Consider the following 19,147-nt stretch of genomic DNA (forward strand, 5'->3'; position numbering starts at 1 on the left):
ACGTGTGTGACTGCATGATGTGACTGTGAGTTGTACTGTATGTATATATGTGCTGTCATACATGTAGGTGTGTGTATATATGTATGTGTAACATATGCACGTGTAATATACTTACATATGATATAGCCACACACCTATGTGACCGCAGCGAATCCTATATTGTTTTGGTACTAAGTACACTTCTATACTAGGGATTTGTTTGTAACTTATTTGGAATAATAAAAAAAAAAATTCAAAAAAAGCAAACAGTGGCCGGTGATGTCTTGATCATTTGTTGGTTTTCCTCTCACTTGTTTATAAATGTAGAAATGAATTCTTTGTACGTAATTATTTATTAAACGTAATCACTTTAGGTTTACTTAGATTGTTAATGCACTTCAATGTGTTTTTGTTGTTTGGTTGTTTCCTTCTGTCATTAATACATCACTTGTTCTGTTTGGACACGGTTAAATATGTTCCACTAAGTCTGATGATGGGCATTTCTTCATGCAATTAATACTGATTAAAATAATTTTACAGGCTATAACATTTGTCACGTTGTGTGTATCTGCTGTTCCAGTTGAAGATCTGCTTTGCAGTGTAGCTAAACAACCACCAGATGGCAAATACAGTAGTGCTGTTCCTTCTGGATGTGAACTGTGTGTTTCTCTCTCTCCCTACACACACATACACAGAGGAAGGAGGAGTGGTTTTTCACTTAGTCACAAAAAGCATATGTCAACCAAGCAGGCTACAGTGTAAAAACAGTTTGTCACCTCAGACGTCGTTCTTTCTGTATGTGTAAAGTTCACAGCCTGCTTTTCCTTAATAAACATGGACTCTGCCTTTGAGGACCTGGACGCAGCTGGTTTCCTGGAGATATGGCAGCACTTTGATGCAGATGGTAAGGACATTCACTCATGTCTTCTTATTGTTCTTATAATAAAGATACATAAAACAGTGGAGTACCTAGAATTATTTTTTTGTCATTGTTAGACATTTAAGAAAGGTGACCTCTCATGAAGTTGAAATATTATAATCACATTAAAAAAAATAAAAAAAGAAGAGAATGAGTGAGTTGTTCATTTCCTGTAGGAACTTTGTATTAATCACATCTGAAAAGATTAGATAAAACAAAGAGGATGTTGAATACTAAGCAGTAGTGCAAAGTTGCACAAGACACCTAAAAATATGAACTCGGCTTGTTTATGGTAGAGCTACTTCTCCACTAGGTATTTATTTATTTATTTGAAAGAAAATCCAACTTTGTTTAATTGTTAATGACATCGGGATTTTCTTTTTTATAATTGGACAGATAATGGCTACATTGAGGGCAAAGAGCTTGATGACTTTTTCCGTCACATGATGAAAAGACTGCGTCCACAGGTAAGTCGCCTCTGGATGAATTATTGCGATGACAGCTGTTAAATACAGTCAAGGGCAGCTGATCAAGCACAATGCTGAAAATTATAGCATCGTAACATCTGATCCTGACACTCTGTGTGCATGTAGTATGATTTTATCTCTATATAGTATCAGTAGAAGTAGTGGTGTAGAAATTTGCATGAAGGCCTGCATTTTATAGATTGTTTAGTCTAATGCTTTTCTATTTCTGTTGCCACAAAATTTACAAATTGCTGCACAGTAGGAGGTATTTTCTTCTTTTTGGTCTCATGAATTCACTGGAGGCAGTTTATGAAAAGAAAAGCGTGAATTGGGTAATCCCAATTTTAATTCAGACACAGAATTCACAGCATTTTCTGCCGTGTGGGCAGCTGAACATTATGGAGCTATCTAAAATGGGTGGGGTGACTTAAGGATGTTAGGCACAACTCAATTAAAGAGCTCTGGGCACTGTCAGGAAAAGCACTTGACGTGATTAGAAACTGGCCATTTCTGTGTGTTTTGTGCACTAATGACACATCGTGTTTACTGAGGAACGTTATAGTACCATTGTCTTGAAAAAAAGACAGAGCCAGCTCTTTCCTAATGGACACTGAGACGAGCACACATCTATTAGCACACGTTCATGTTTGCATGTGTGTTTATCAGTGGAACTCCCTTGGATACTAATTATGTAGTACTAGTACAAACAGACCACCAACCACATGTCCTTTTTGTCTTTCTGATGTTTGCTTTCCATCCATAATGCCCCCCCCCCCCCCCCCCCCCCCCCCCCCCAAGGTGATATAGTGTTTGGTGTGTTTGTTTTTGTGCTACAAAAGCACTTGACAGTCATTCTGTTTTTTTCTATTCATTGCTTTTGAACTATTTGGCAGCATCAGCCACACAGTGCTCTTTGGTTTGTTCTTTTGTTTCCTGGAGTGCATCATGCCACATAATTATGCATGTGGTGCAAAATATTGTACAAGAATTGCTCACAAGTTGCATACTCAGGTTTTATGTGATACATTGCAAGTCTAATGTGGCAGTAAAATCTAAACAATGCTCAAGTTAGTATTGTGCTAGTCTAGAAAAACATGTTTTTCAAATTAAGTTGTTTGCTTTAAAATCTTTACTTAGCAACAGAGTGAGTGATACAAGGCTAATGCTCAAGAGCAATACTCTTTCTGCAATGAGAAGGGCTGTCACCTTGTAGTCTGCAGACTGTGTACACTGCATTGGATGAAGCAGAGAGTCAGACTTCAGCCCCTTAGATCCACAGGTTTCTATAGTTACTGTTACAGAGTGGTTCATGGTTAAAAAAGAACTGAAAGATGAGCTGCTAAATATACTTTAAAAGAACTTCAGTGGCTCAAAATTATCGCCTTCAGTTGATTCACACTTATCTGACATCTGGCAGAGAAAGAAACTGGTCTGCAGAGGAAATGAAAGAAGCTGAGATAAGCATGCAACAAACTAACTCTGCACTGCTTTTTCTTTCTTTTTATGGTCTATTTAATTTTGTTTACAGTCTATTAGAAAGTGTTTTCTTTATTCTTGAATGCAACTCTAGTACAGTGTTGTGCATCAAATAGCAAGTTAAGAATCCATCAGATAAAAGCACATAATTGAGATGGTAATGGAAAATAAAAAGACCCAGCACAGTCTGTCCACTGGGAATCTCAATGGATCAGTGTTGTTCTATTCTAGGTGAAGACTCAAAGCACTTTACACAATATGCCTCATTCACATCCATTCATACTAGTACTTTTTTCTATCTAAGTGCTTTCTATCTAACAATTAGATATTCCAATGAATACATCGAAGAGTAATTTGTGGGTTGAGTATCTTGGCCAAGGATACTTTGGCGACCAGCCAGGGATCGAACCACCAACCTTCCACTGAGTAGAAGACCTACTCACCTAATGAGCTCCAGTCACTCCAGTCACAAGCCTCTGGATTGTTGTTAGGGTACTATATAAACCGAATGACTGATAAATGAACTGAAAAAGATCTCATTTTGTCCGAAAAGTTGTCAGCTCTCTCAGGACTGCTCTTTGACTTGAGTCAACAGGTTGGTCTGGCAGTAATTACAACGAGCTCGCACAGGTCCCAAGGATGGTTTCCAGTGGATGGATCAGTCGGCTCCGAGCCCCTTTTTGTTGGCATGGTGATAGACAGGCTGGCAGTGGAGATCAAAGCAGTAGTCTTAGAAAGCGATGATGTTCCCAGACAACATTGTGACCTGTAGTTCGAATACGGAGCATGTAGAAAGGCCCTGCAGAGGTGGGGGTATGCCCTGGATAATAGAGGAATGAAATTTGAAGTAAGACAGAATATGTGAATGAGAGAGAAGTGTGGAAAAGTGAAGCTGCAAGGAGTTGAGGTATTCAAGGTAGAGTAGTTTAAATACACTTGAGAGAAGTAAAGAAACGAGTGCAGGTAGGGTGGAGTGAGCGGAGAGGAGTGTGGGGGATGATTTGCAACAGAAGGAGCAGCAAGAGATCAAGGGAATGTTTACAAGATAGTAGTGAAACCTGCTGTGATGTATGGTTGGGAGATGCTAGCACTAACAAAGAGAGAGGAGGCTGAGCTGGAGGTGGCAGAGCTGAGGAAGCTGAGATTTTCACTAGGAAAGACCAGGACGGGATTAGAAATGAAAACATCAGATAGACAGCTCGGGTTCTACATTTTGGAGACAAAGTTAGAGAAGCAAGTTTGAGCTGTATTTAACATGTGCAGAGGAGGGATAGCTGATATATTGGACAGAGGGGGTTTGAGGTGGAGCTGCTAGGCAGGTGGGGAAGAGGAAGACCACAGAGGAGGTTCATAGATGTTGTGAAGGGGGACATGCAGAGTGACTGGAGAATGGTAGAGGGTAGATGTAGGCAGGTGATCTCCTGCAGTGATAATGTAGTGAGTAGTGAGAATGGGAATGTGAAAAGGAAGGCCAAGTAAGTGAACTGTGGGTTAAGCTGTGGATCAGTTAGCCTGGGGTAGAGAAAGCAGACCTTGAGAGAAAAAAAAGTCTTAGATTAAATAAGTATCCATGGTGACACTGCTTAAAATAAGTGTGACTCACCCATTGAAGTATTATGTTCAATATCTTTGATTCTTAAGATTCTCAAATATATAGTAAGCAACCTGTATGTAATAGCATAACTGGATTTATCTTATATATTATATTTTATTACTGTGTACATTTAGAACCGTTGTTTATTCCACACTGTAGCTGCCTTTCAGTTAAACCGTGTACTGGTTTTGTAATGGTTGAGTTTGGATAGAGAATCAATGTTTTGTTTTAATTTGTACAGGACAAAGTCACTGAAGAAGATGTCCAGAATTTGAAGAAAAGGTTTATGTCTGCCTATGATGTCACTGCCGACGGGAAACTACAGATTCAGGAGGTACAGCCAGTTGTGTCTCATAACACACATGAATTCTCCTTTTTTCTTTAATACCAAAGCTTTCAGCAAAATGTGAAAATTTAAGCTGTACAATTCTAGACTTTGGTGTGCACAAACATCCAGCATGACACTACAAAGTCACTCTCTGATAACTTGTTTAGTTTCTTGGGCTAACTTCCTGTTTTCTATACACTTTGTCTATTCAAGTCCTCCTATCACTTCTTTAGCTGCATGTCCTTTTCTTCTTTTATTTACCTCATCTATGTATGACAGTAGCTCAGTCTGTATGTTATCTAAGAAGAACTGAAATTATTCGGACTAATGGGGCTTATCCAAAGTTATCCTTGCAGCGAAAAGACAGCCAGAGGAGAATAGCACGAAAATCCTAATTTAAAGAGTAACAGTCCATATAATAAATATCAGTTTGCTCTATATACAATGTATAAACTGTACTCTTTTGTTCTTTTGATGCTTACATTATGCAGTGTAAACAATATACTGGCATTGTGAAAGGCCCACTGATTTATTTTAATTCTTCAAACATCGACATCATTTTTTTTTGGGTTTAACCAGGGTTAATTCTTACAGGACTTTCTGATTTATTCCATTTATTTCCTTAAATCAAATGTGACTGACGAGTTAACATGCAGCAGCTGTTCCCCTGAATTTTACAGACATATTTATATGTCGCTGCTCTCCCGAGCTCCACTCTGGGTAATTGATGCACCTCCCAGCTAAGCAGTAGCCACAGTGCTTCATCAGAGCAATGAAATGAATTATGTTTCCTTCTAACACAGAAACTTTCAGCCATTCATTAGACCATTTCCATGTGTGCAGCAACCACAGACACAAAAGCTTAGGCATTTACTCAGAAAGCTGAAAATAAAAATCAATACATATCTTCCCTAAGTGCCCCGTTGAAGATTTACTGTGACCGAGGCAGGGACAGAGTATTCTTTGTAGCTTCATGTTCTGCCCATCTGAATTTCCCGACTCAGTTTTAAAACCATAACTCAGGTTTTATGTCAGTAATTGCTTATAAAAATTTCCAGTCTGGTAACAATCATCCTTTTGTGCCAACTCTGTTTGTGTGGATGTCACTATAATCATTTTTATGTAAGCTATTATAATTGTTGTGCTAATTTAGCAGGTGATTCAAGCTCTTGTCCAAACAAATGGAAAGGCAATCGTAGTTTCAGTTGTCACATGCAGTCCCTGGCTGCTTACAAGTACACCTGTTAAATCAAGCAAATATCTAATAAGCCAAACCTGTGGTAGCAATCAAATTCAACAAGGTCAAGATGACCTGCTGAAGGTCAAACTGACCTTCAGAGCTGGAGAAGAACGGTGATTTAAATGAACATGGTGTGTTTTTTGGTGCCAGAATGGCAGCTCCGAGTATTTCAGAAATGGCTGATCTACTGGGATTTTCACACACAGCCATCTCTAGAGTTTTCAAAGAATGTTCTGAATAAGAGAAAATATTCAGAGAGTGCCAGTACTATGGTGCTTTGCTGATGTGAGAGGTCAGAGAATGGCCAGAACTCTTGGAGCTGATAAGAAGGCAACAGTAAATTAAATATCCACTCATTACAAACAGATGGTGAATCTTTAAGTAGATAGGCTACAGCAGCAGAAGACTGGATGCTGCCTGATATGATGAGTCTCAATTTCTGCTGCAATATATACATGGTAGGCCAGGATTTGAGGTGAATGGAAAGAAAGCATGGAACTATTCTGATTCATATACGGTATTACACCATTGTTGGCACAAGTTCGCACTAACTGAACACTACAGGCTACCTGAAGACTTTACTTCCACCAGTGTGTGCCCACCTTCTAATGGCTGCTTCCAGTAGGATAATGTGTACAATGCTCTGTGGTACTAGCTCAGAAACTGAACTAGTTCAGAGACAAGTTCAGTCTCTGAGACAAGTTCAGTCTCTAAACAGAGTATGTAGTAAACTAACACCTCTGTTCAAACACTTCTCTTGTCATACTTGTCATAGAGAGTCCTCCAGATGTGTGTGCAAGATTCAAGGTGACAGAGCTTTAGCTGCGATGCTCCACACACACATTCATAAAGACTGCAGTTATCATTTTTAACAAAGTGTAGCTAATGTTCAGTCTCAACACATAAAAATTCACTACATGTAAATGTGTGCTAGGACATATATTGAGCATTTTATTTGCATCATAGTGGTATAAGTTGAAATACTTATTTAAGTCATATCATTTATAGATGTAGCATCTCATCTGGGTTTGTACCAGGAATTGCTACACACTTGAAGATAAATGTGTCTGAATCAACCACTTTTTGGGTCATGATGCCATCTCCCCACCCTGCACGCTTGAGACATCCTCACATACATTATTAGTAGGAAGTCAAAAACCCAGAAAGCCACAATATCCTGTCTCTGCTGCAGTTGCTGTTTCTATACATGAGTGATCTGTTTAAGTGCACTTAGCAAACAAACTGTTGTGTGCCAGATATACATCATGGCATGAATTCTTTGGTGTGTGCAACTGTTATGTTGCGACCACATGCCTCACTGGCAAAAAGAAAACTTACAGAGGTCTGTTTTGCATCTGTGACTTTTGTTTCACGGCATTAAAGCGAGCTAAGAAAAAACCATTAAGCAACACTTGTTTAGGCAATCAGCTCTTTAAAAGCCACATATTTTGTGCAGTAAACAATTTTGTTTTACTATAGGTCTCATCAGGATTTGTGACCTGAATGCGCCAGTATTATCTCGTGTTTTAGTAGGAATGATGATCGAAGATGGTTTAATCTGCTAATGGAGGCCTGATGTTGGTTAGAAGGACAGACAAGAGTAAAGCATCATGAACTGGAGAGGAGCCAGGATGGGCTAGTGCAGGACCACACCTAAATTAAATCATCCCCATGTGTTGTCTCCCAATATGGAAACTTTAGTCGAGAATTAAGATGAAAAGCTTCACGGAGCATCATCATTGTCTTTACTCAGATTTTTGTGTCTGTTTTTATTTTCCAGCTGGCCCACATGATCCTGCCTGAGGATGAAAACTTCCTTTTAGTTTTCCGCAGAGAAAATCCTCTGGACAACACTGTTGAATTCATGACGGTAAGGTCAAAAATAACACACGAGAGCAGAGCATGGCATGACCTAAGCATCGCCCATCAACAATTTTAACAATTAAAAGTAATGCCAGTAGTATTAAAACCTCTCAAACCCCAGTGGTATCTTGATGACCCAGGCTTTGAGGCTTGCATATGGAGAACACACCGTTAAAGATCTGATTAGTGGACTGTTTTTTATATCCTCAAATGATACATTATTTCACTGGACATCATCGTCCTTTTTTTGCACGTTGGAAGAGTATGAATGGGCTCAGGTGTTCTTTTATTTGATTAAGTTGACTAAAAAATCTTCATGGCAGGTCAGATTCAACAAGTCGCATGTGAGATTTCTGCATGAACGCTTGCAGCTACTGATTGTTGTTTGAAATGCTTTACAGTGTGGTGATAGCCCATTGTGGTTCTTCAAACCTTCAACAGGTTTTCCTGAATATATTACCCAAATTACTCACCCATCGAAATCACTGAGTTCAGGTGTTCCACTTCACTTCTGTGCTCACAGGGGTAAAATTAACAAACAAAGAATGGGTCGCTCTTCCACAAAGGGAATTCCAGGGTGGTACCGTGATAGGATGCCACCTGTGCTACAAGTAAAATTTCCTCACACTTAAATTTTCCACTGTCAGCTGTTAGTGGTATTAAAAAAAAAGGTGGAAGCAATTGGGAGTGTCAGCATTTCATCCACGGAGTAGTAGGCCATGTAAAATTAAAGCATGAGGTGCATGTTCTGCAGAGGTTGCCAACTTTCTGCAGAGTCAGTTGCTACTGACCTCCAGACTTCATATGACCTTCAGATTAGTACAAGAACAAAGAGCAGAAAGAGCTTCATGGCATGGGTTTCCATAGCCGAGCACCTGCATCCACACCTTACATCACCAAGTGCATGTAAAGTGTCAGCTGCAGTGGAGACGTGTTCTCTCATCCTCTTCTCCCTCTGGCAATCCGATAGCTAGGTTTGATGGTTGCCCAGAGAACAGTACTTGTCTGCTGGACTGTGCCAAGTATAAAGTTTAGTGGAGGAGGGATTATGGTGTGGGGTTGTTTTTTGGGGAGTTGGACTCGGTCTCTTAGTTCCAGAACGCTCTGTGCTTCAGCATACCAAGACATTTTGGAAAATGTCATGCTCCCAACTTTGTGGGAACAGTTTGGGGATGGCCCCTTCCTGTTCCAACATGACTGCGCACCAGCACACAAAGTAAGGTCCAGAAAGACACGGAATGAGCACGTTTGGTGTGGGAGAACTTCACTGGCCTGCACAGAGTCCTGACCTCAACCGATTTGGGATTACTTAGAGCGGTCTGGTCCAACATCAGCGTCTGAACTCACATGTGTGTTTCTGGAAGAATCTTCACTAATTCCCATAAACACACTCCTAAACCTTGTGGGAAAGCCGTCCTAGAAGATTTGAAGCCGTTATAGCTGAAAAGGGTGGTCTGACATCATATTAAATCCTATGGATAAAGAATGAGATGTCACACAAATGTGTTTGCATGTGAAGGCAGACAAGTGAGTACTGTTGGCAATAAATCCATAATAATCGATCTAAAGTAAATCTGCACTGCACTTCCAGGGAATTTCACCAGCAAACTGCAATTCTCTTTAGTTAATATCCTGTAAAAACATGATGATATGAGTTACCGTGATTTTACAGTATTCAGATAGTCTCAATAACCGCGGGACATCACATGTAATACTTTGCTGATTTGCCTGTTTAGATATGGAGGAAGTATGATGTTGACTGCAGTGGCTACATATCGGCTCAGGAGCTGAAGGTAACAAAAATAAACTCCTTGTGAAGCAGAAGCATTTAATGTGTCTTTTCCTCACTGACTGTTTCCTGTTCTTCCACATACCAAGATGCAATCTTTTTCTTCAGAATAGAGATTCGTTGTTTTTGGTGTGATCTAGTAATGGCTGTTTGATTTAGAGATATACGGTGCTTTAAATGCATATCAATGCTGTGAATGTCTTTACTTTTTTTTCATACCGTGCATAAATAAAGCGCTATTTTTGTTTTGGTTTTGTTTTGTTTTTTTGCAGAATTTGTAAACTAGAACTCCTAGAACTGACTGTTTTGCTGTTTGATTATTTGATAAACCGACAGGCTTTCCTGAAAGACTTGTTCGAGCTGCAGCACAAGGAAGTGACACCGGACAAGCTGGAGGACTACACTGATGCAATGGTAGTAAATCCAACTCTTGAATTAAGTGCGATTAGTCCTTGCTGACAGTTTATGCTGTTGATTCAGTGTGAAGCTGGACTCATCGGCCCCTTCATTGACTTAACTGTTAGCCGGATCGCCTGTTGCATTTCCTGTGTGGCTGTGTAAAGCTGGTAAAGGAGTTGTGAGTTTCCTGTAATGTTGACTTGTATTGGTTGTCCCCAAAACATTACTTGTTTTTATTTAGTTTTTATTAGAGATTTTTGCGATTCTTGTGATGTCATTTTGTTGGTATTTTCTTTGCTTTTGCGGCTATCAAATGACAAAAGGATCAAAATCGAGCAATATCAAATACAAATTCTTTTTCCCCAGTTACTTTTCTACCAGCCTCAAGTGTCAGACAGCCTATTCCTTCTCCTTTATAGTTTTCATTTTACAAGAGATTGATTCTCCCATAGAGGCATACAGATTGATGAGTGGCTCTAGAGTCGCAGGTGGTTTTAAGAAAAAAGGCAGAAAAACAAAGAAATAAGACAGATGTTCACTGAGGGTTATGTTTTTCATGCTTCTTAACACATCCTGTTATCTTGCAGATGAAAATCTTTGACAAAAACAAGGACGGACGTTTGGATCTGAACGATCTGGCGAGGTACGGCTCAAAGATTCTTGCTCAGTGATAACAGCTCAAGACGCTACATGTCTCAGAATGAATTCCACTGTCTCTTACCGGATACACAGAATGTCCGTTTGTTTAGTTATTCTGTAAGAATGAATGAAACTATTCATAAGATTATTTCAAAGCTGGTGATACAAACTATTTCCCTGTTTTTTCCATGTTTTTCCCGTAAGGATCTTAGCTTTAGAAGAAAATTTCCTTCTCCAGTTCCGAATGGATGTAAGTTTCTTCTTTATGTTGCTCTTTCATAAGTTTTGTAACTGGATCAACAACAGATTAAAATCTATGATTAAATCAAATTCTTGTTTAACTTTTTTCCCTCCTCCCGTCTCGTCCCTTGTTCATCCAAGGCCTGCAGTAAAGACGAGAGAAAGAGAGACTTTGAGAAGATTTTTAACCACTATGATGTTGTAAGTACAATAATACAGTGAGTGGATGAAAGACAATCATTTCCAGACATGTTTTCCACGTTATTCATCAGCACATTCTGAAAGAAAATATGGGAATATTGTGGTAAGACATCGTGTGGAACAAGTGACACATCATCACTACATTTGTTGCGCCTCTAAAATGTTGCATCTGCACTGTATTCCAACTTCTCAGTGTACTGTTAATTGTTACGGCAAGTCGTAGCAGATAGTTGTGATGAATCACATGATCGATCTCAGTGGAAGACAACACGTAACTGAAGACATAAGCAAGGAGGCACAAAATACAGGGGATATTTAGTAGGAGTAAACCAAATTAGGTATTACTCTGCAGGTATTTTTACATGCCACACAATGTGCAGCTATGTGCAGGTTTATTAACTGTCCATCTCTAACAAATATTTCTTTGGTTGCTTGTTCAACAAGCTAGAGACTAAAGGGAGAAAGGCTGCTGTCTGGCTCAGTGTTAAACTGACTGAATATTAAAATAAAATCTGCATCTATGTAGACAAACACTATTTGGCTTGCCAAATGCAAACCTAGGGGTCAAATAATATTGGATGTTTGGATTCAGGTTTTCTTTGTTAAAACAAAGCAGATATTTTTTGCTGTAGCAAATACAAAAAATAATAATAATTTCAGCAGAAATCATGAGCAAAGCACCCTGTGGTGATAAAGCTGCCGGCAGTGGACGGCTGTATAATATATTATTTTCTGCGCCTGCAGTTGCCAATTTCCATGTAGTGTGTCGATCAGATTGTAACATAAAACATGGGTTCAGCAGTCTCTTTTCAACTTGTTATTGAATCTCTTATCAGTAGGACTGACCCTAGGACAGATATCATCAGCACTATTGTCTTCCTGTGCCAATTAATAGCACTCACAGATTTGCATACTGTGCTGCGGTGGGCTCGGTACATCTGTAATCTAGATGATGATGTAAATAATCCATTATGTAGTCAAATCACACTCTGGGATGATGAGTTAACGCTGTCATTCTGATTAATCAAACACCTACTGCAGCCTGAGAACCCTCCAATAAGCCCACATATTCCCGAAAGTAATCTGCATGCAGTTGTCAAGTTATACCTGAGGAAATGATCTGAATGAACCCTTTTTTTTCTGTACTTGGATACATGATCAAATCAGCTTACTGACAATTGTTCTGCAGTTTTCAGGATATTAAAGAATAAAGTAGTTTAAGTACTTAACATATAATAGAGTAGAAAGATGGGAACAAGTTAGTTAGCTAATATTTTAACATAGGCAGAAGGTTAAAGAGCTAAGAGCTGGTCTCTTGGTAAAACCCAGTTCTATTCTATAAACATTTAAGTATTTATATGAGTAGTTTTTAGCACAGAATAAAAGACAGTGACGTGATTCCCTAAGATCTGATTTTTAAACTTTTTTCTATGAGTCGTTTCACCGACGCCTGCAATTAATTTCATTCATCCTCCGATGAGTTTCCTTTTCCTTTGTACATAACAATTGTGGGACAACCCTCACCCCTAACTAGCAAACAAAAGAAAGAAAGAAAAAAGGAAAAAGCTGACTGCCTGACTAATGTGAGTGGGAAGTAAGTTACAAAGGATAATAAGCGCCTTTGTTTTTGCCTCTCTACTTTCCTACAACTTCTTTTCTTTTTCTTGTTCAGAGTGAGACAGGAGCACTTGAGGGTCCTGAGGTCGATGGCTTTGTCAAGGATATGATGGGCCTTGTCAGGGTAAGAGTCTGTTCTTTGGTCCACTTAATGTAATGGTTGTGCCAGTCAGAGTAGTACTTAGCTGAAAATGCTGACATTAGCTTACAAAACATCGTCCTACTGAAGACTATACCCCCCTCTGTTCTTCCACATCTCAGCAGTGGTCTATTGGATCAAGATCTGGTGACTGTGGAAGGCATTTGAGTGCAGTGGACTCATTTTCACGTTCAAGAAAGCAGTTTGAGATGATATAAAAGGATGGGCATGGTCAGCAGTGATGCTCAATTGGTACTAAGGGGCCCAAAATGTGCCAAGAAAATTACACTATTACACCACCACCAACAGTGTGAACCATCTGCCTGATGGCTTCATGTTTTCAAGTCACCAGACAGGGCAGTGTTTTACAACCTGTTTCATTTTGGCCAGTTTGTGCACATTAAAGCAAATGAAACAGGTGTGCCTAACAAAGTGGCCAGAGAATGTATCTGCTCAGTAATTGCTGGTGGCGAAATCATTCATCATCATATGTAAACAAGATTAATCATCAGTCATTGCTCTCCCTGTTGTACCATCTCTCTCCCTTCAACAGCAGAAATGAGAGTTGTTCCTATACAGCTTCACTGTTTTGTGTGTGACCTACATTACGTGTTATGGCGATGTTATGTTGTGTTATCTATATGAAACAGATTTATCAGACTCCCTACTTCCTGAATACAAAAACTGATCATGCTCATGCACACACACTAATGACACGTTGCTGTAAACAAAAACAAAACTCCTGTTTTCTACCCGTTTTCTTTAGTTACACAGATATTAATCTATAATATAAATAAATACTGAATACAAAGAAGGGAAAGTCACCACATTAGTTAGAGATGAATTTGTACTTTTCTCCTCTCCAGCCTAATATCACGGGTCCTGAGCTGGACAAGCTGCGAGCCGTTCTGCTGCGTCACTGCGATGTCAACAAGGATGGAAAGATCCAAAGGAACGAGTTAGCTCTGTGTCTGGGAGTCAAGCTGAAAAATTAGAGATCTGTACTGTACTAGTGGATTATGAAACAATGACGCTACGTGTGCTGCTTAATCGATAATAAATGATAGCTAGTGGAATGCTGTGTTATGCTCTAAGTCAAGTTGCTAAGTTATTAAAGGTCAGCATTCATGGTGTATTGGATCCTGATATGCTAGGCATAATAAGATGCTCTGTGGCGAAATAAAATGACCTCTGATCTGAAATTACAGGTTATTTGTGCATGAAAACAATGAGGTTTGAATGTTACGTTGAAATGAACTTCAGTGCCATATGATTTATGGTATATCAGTGTGCTGTTTCATGTGAAAATAAATCCTTTTTTCATTCTGATGTTTTCTTGGAGTACCTTATGCACTTGCATGTTTCTCTGCTTACAGAGAAGGCTTACTCACAGGATGTTGAGAATATTTTTACTGTAATGGTCTGCAGAGGAAATAAACAATGGCATATTGATTTCTCGTGTCATGTAAAATCTTTAACCCTCTCAGGCTCAAATTAAGTTTTTGTTGCTAATGCACAAAAGAATACCTGCAGTGGTACTTCTGAGTAAAAAAAACCTCATAAAATATGTATGTGGGGTAATCAGGTTGTTAGCTTTTAAATGTCGCAAATCTGCAACGCCTGCCTTGAGAGGGTTAAAATGTTAAAGCCGGTGCTGGTGTTTCCTGTAGAAAATAATAACATGAAAGCTGCACAGTCTTTGTAGATGAGACGCCTTTTCAGTTTCTTTTATCAGTTTTATCACATTGATGATGATGGCTGCAAAAACACAAGGAAAGAATTATAATGTTTGGAGTGTGCAGAAGCAAATAAGGGGCTACAGAAGGTGTGTCAAACATAAGGCCCAGGGCCAGAATTGGCCTGGCAAAGACTCAAACCTGACCAGCTGAAATGCTTCGGTAAAAGTGAAGGAGGGCGTCAATTTTGTGACTTTTAAATGTGTTTTCATACGTTTAACTACTTTTCCTGCTGATGAAGATCTCAAAGTAAACAAGCAAAAAACAATTAAATGTTCCTGTTTTTGCTGTCTATAGATTTTTTTTTTTTAAATGAACAAAAACCTTGTTTTATAAATACGGAGCGGTCTGGGCAATGAACTACCAGCACCTTTTCTGTAATATTACACATCTGTCAAAAAGGAAGACCAAGACATGCTGTGGAAATTCAGTTTCTTCTTCTTCTTCTTCTTTTTAACCTTATATTGAGACATCTCAGAGATTAGTTATTACACTGACAGAAAAGAGAGTTTCACTCATCCAGCCCACTTCTGGGTAAAGTTTGCTGTATGTGACCAACATGTAAAATGAGTTTCACATCCCTGGGATAAAGATTAATCCAATAGCCGTTTGTTGGCTGATCATTTGTATTCTAAAAACACTGTTTCTGATCAGGCTGAGCTCAATGATCTGCTTAGAGAAGGTCAGGTCTAAATACTCCACCACATACACTGTAACACATGTCATTCTGATCCTTCTCTGCTAACAGCTCACAGAGATGGACAATGTAAACTAAAGCTGTTAAAATAAAAACAGCCCTCAAGCCACTGAAAGGGACTAATGGTGAAGACCTAAAAGCTTTACTCTGGATTATGGAGCCTCATTAACCTTTGAGTCTCCACAAAGCTCCTGTGCGCGCATGTGTGTGTGTGAGAGATCACTCACCAAAGAAGCCTTGCTACCTTTACACTGTTTGCTTTATACAGGTAATAGGTTCAGTTGCGAGTGTTTTCGTGCATGTCTGGTACAGTTAAGGGCTGATTGTGTGTTTTTGTGTGGGCAGAGCAGCTGCTACCCAATTGCTGCAAAACACTTTCCCATTATGGCCAACCACCGTATCACATGAATCATTTGCAGTGGATGTTTAACAGCTATTGTAGGCGAGTAGGAGGGAATTTCAATAAAATACAATTTCTATCATCAAGGCTGGAGCACGGTGTATTCAGAATTATTCAGGCCATTTTTTAGTTTAATCATTCTTGTATTATCAGCTGAATAAAACTTAATTTTAGATGACAGTGCTTTCAGATTGACCTGGACTATATCTGAACCACTATCAGCCTGCCAAAGGCTGACGATATCACAAATATATCTTGAGTCAAAACAGAAGGCTCTTGGATTTTTAGATCCGCTTTACCGGGAAAATGTAATATTTTCTTTCCCCAGGAATAAGCTTAGATATAGATGGCTACCTCCTTCATTTATGAATAAAAATGACTGCACGGAGAAAGATCCATATTTTTGTGTAAATAATTTCCACTTTATAATATTGGTTGTATTTATTTAGTGGAGACGTGATGCCTCTTGATATGTGGCCTCGGAGCAAAATATCCCTGAACCACCATTGCTCCAAGCCCCTAAACAGGTTATAAATCTATTAGGTAGAGCTTAATTCTTAAGTAATGACCCATGGATGCATTTATTTTGTAGTGTTCCACTGCAAGAGCTGTGCCTGATACTTTAAAGCTCTTGGAGTATGTCTATTGAAGCCAGACACAATATATGGTTAAAGGGTAGCTATAGTTAAGTCTAAGATATGCAGATCATGTTCACATCTATGCAACTGTTTCTGCAAACATCTGTTAAACTAATCTGAGCAAACAGGAAAGCATACCACATCACTTGTCAAATATGGTGGTGTAGAGGTTTATCTGTGTAGTTTCTCAGTCATCCAGGCCGTGGCACTCTAAGAATCTTGGAAGAAAAGCGAGTGACTTTTATCCTTTTGTACACTGCGCCTAAAGGAGGCCGTCTATGTCCGCGGTGAACAACTGTCACTGAATAAAGGGAGCGTTGTGATACCAACTGTCTGCCATCCACTCACATGTGTCAGGTGACCCCGATGGGTCATCCCCAATAGGGCGAAGCAAGATCTTACAGTGGTTTCACCCCAAAACCTCTGGTGGTAACAAGGCAGACCTTTTTCCACACCTTGGCTCATGTGGTGAAACACATGATTAACAGTTGGTCAACAACCCTTTTAAGGGACAATCCCCTCAGGGTTTTAAATACCTGGGACTTGTGGAGGGGAAACATCTTCACGAAACTTCAGGCGCTTTATTTTCAAGCTCCTGAGACAATGTAGAGGTGCACAGGATGTTTCTGTGTGCTTGGATTAAGTTGAATACATTAAAACTCAAAAACAAGTCTGCATGACATTCAATTCTTTAAATGTTCTAGTTCATCCTCAATAGGAAAATCAAATTATTAATAATAGATTTTAATCTATAGTGTCGGTACATTATTGCAGGCTGAAAATGCATTACAAGTCACTTAAGTGAAGGTGTTGCTCTGTTTTTGACCTTAACAGTGCTGATACATTTCATTTATAAAAGCAGATTTTGGTTTTTTGCCAATTCAATGCAAATTTATCATCCAAAAATACTCTGGCTTGTCTGCTTGCGTTCATGTCACACTTTCACAATCAACATCCTGCACCAGGAACCTTCCTCTGGTCTGCACCAGGCTGCACCTGTCAAAATTCACACCAGCCCATATTGCACTTAAAGTGCAAACAGGCAGTTTGTTTTAACCAAACCAAACAGGGAAGGTGTTATAACAGCCTTAGAGACTGTTTAGATTTGGCTTGTTTCTGAAGGCCACCAAAAAAAATCTAACTTGTTTTATGATTTGTTTTGAATGTATTTGCACTATTGTCTTATTAAACGCGAGAAGGGCACCTGCTGGGTTACTGCTTTAACGAGGTAGATTTTACAGCCAAGAATCATTCCTAATTTAATCACGACTGCGTTTTTCCTTTGAGTGGCACATGGCACGTGGCGTCTAATGTGTTTTCACTTTGAAGTCATTATTCTGTCTTTGTGTTCAGTTCCAAGAACTAAGATGGCTAATAGGAGCATTGTTTTCCATCAGTGGGACAATTTTCCTGAAAAAAGCAAATAAGTTGTATGTGAAGTTATATCTCATGTTGATGATGAATACAAAATAGTCTTGAATGTAGCATACTAAAGGAACATTTCAACCGCTGGGAGATTTTTTCTCGACATGTGAAGCTACACCTGTTGTTACAATATTGGTGTGCTAGCTGGAAGCCCTTTGAGTAATTAAGACACAGCTGCTGAACCAATAAGTGCACGCATATTGGATTGTGTGTGTGTATGTGTGTGTGCCTGCATGTGAGAGGGAGAGCTGGAAAGAGGAGACACTCCCTTCTGCACAGAACATCATTTTAATATTGGATAATGCTGCCCTCTAGCAGACAGGCAAGGGAGTGAAAAAAACAAAACAAACAAAAAACCCACCAACAATTTTTGTGATTTTCAGTGATAATAAATTGAGTCTGCAAAACAGTTTAAGGTTTATTCTCACTTGTCGCACTCCTAAAGCTTCCTGTTCTCCTATAAACATTGACATATAAAAACAAAAGAAACCCAAAGTGGGACTATCAAATTAAAACTGAGGTCATTAGAGTGTTAAAGTGTCACACTCATATATGTTATGTATATGTTACATATATGTTTGATTTCCTGGTTGATCACTTTTGTGCACGAATGTTCTCTTTATATCCAGAAGAGGCCACTATAGAGCTACGCATGAACACTCCACTTTTTTAACAGTATGACTGTTTTTTTTTATTGTTCTCAAAAGCCCAATGTACTCACAGATGCAGATGAGCTCATGGCAGTTTAAAGAGACAAAACAAAAAAACTTTTAGCTGACCACGTGTCCTGACTGGAGGTAAGGCCAGCTAATAAAGAGCCAAGAACATGTTGCACATCTCAAAAAATTTTTTTCTTTCTTTAGATACATTTTTACTCCCTAAAAACAGAGACTACATGCAATTTGATGGCTAAGCCTAGCTCTTGGGTAAATATCTGCAGGAATGCCCTGCTGCATGAAGCTGCGTGTCTGACGATGCTAAACTGGGAACAATAGGTAGTTAAATTTATGAAGGCAGTGGTGCTGGGCAGACGGCTGACCCCAGTCCTTCTTCCATGTCACTTCTCCAGAATATTCTAAGTAAGTAAACACCAAATAAGAAAGGTGCTGTAAATTGTAACCCTTAAAAGCCTGCCTCTGAGCAGTTGCGTTTCAATCCCTCTCCTAGGTGAAGCATAACATTCCCACGTTGCCAGTGCTAAATAGCCAGAGGACCTATAAGCTGAACTCTCAACATACTTCACAATCTGCCAGGTCACTGGTTGCCAAGGATTTAACTGAGCAGCTCCATGACCTTTGCAATAGAAGGTCATTCAAAGACAAGATATGTTGTGAAACAAGGGCCTTTGAATTTATCTCGTA

At 39.2% G+C, this 19,147-nt stretch overlaps 1 protein-coding gene across 1 annotated transcript; it reads left to right on the plus strand.

Annotated features, from left to right (window-relative positions):
- The first annotated feature begins 658 nt into the window (after positions 1-658).
- LOC147318757 (secretagogin-like) lies at positions 659-14,323 on the plus strand. The gene is made up of 11 exons (XM_086310841.1): positions 659-883; positions 1,295-1,365; positions 4,677-4,769; positions 7,784-7,873; positions 9,603-9,659; positions 9,992-10,069; positions 10,642-10,697; positions 10,898-10,943; positions 11,075-11,134; positions 12,807-12,875; positions 13,757-14,323. The coding sequence occupies exons 1-11, from the start codon at positions 814-816 to the stop codon at positions 13,883-13,885; spliced, it is 819 nt and encodes a 272-aa protein (XP_086166967.1). The 5' UTR covers positions 659-813; the 3' UTR covers positions 13,886-14,323.
- The last annotated feature ends 4,824 nt before the right edge of the window (positions 14,324-19,147 follow it).

This window comes from Aulonocara sp. 'chitande type north' Nkhata Bay, linkage group LG11 (assembly GCF_057382095.1).
Source record: "Aulonocara sp. 'chitande type north' Nkhata Bay isolate Kocher_YH1m ecotype deep benthic linkage group LG11, A_spYH_male_GT1.1, whole genome shotgun sequence".
Classification (NCBI taxonomy): domain Eukaryota; kingdom Metazoa; phylum Chordata; class Actinopteri; order Cichliformes; family Cichlidae; genus Aulonocara; species Aulonocara sp. 'chitande type north' Nkhata Bay.

What these genes read in the sequence shown, in the direction of transcription:
- LOC147318757 (XM_086310841.1), top strand. Translation starts at nt 814, where the DNA reads ATGGACTCTGCCTTTGAGGACCTGGACGCAGCTGGTTTCCTGGAGATA. An exon ending in ACACTGTTGAATTCATGACG is followed by an intron (nt 7,874 to 9,602) that starts GTAAGGTCAAAA and finishes TTGCCTGTTTAG; the next exon opens with ATATGGAGGAAGTATGATGT. An exon ending in GATCTGAACGATCTGGCGAG is followed by an intron (nt 10,698 to 10,897) that starts GTACGGCTCAAA and finishes TTTTCCCGTAAG; the next exon opens with GATCTTAGCTTTAGAAGAAA.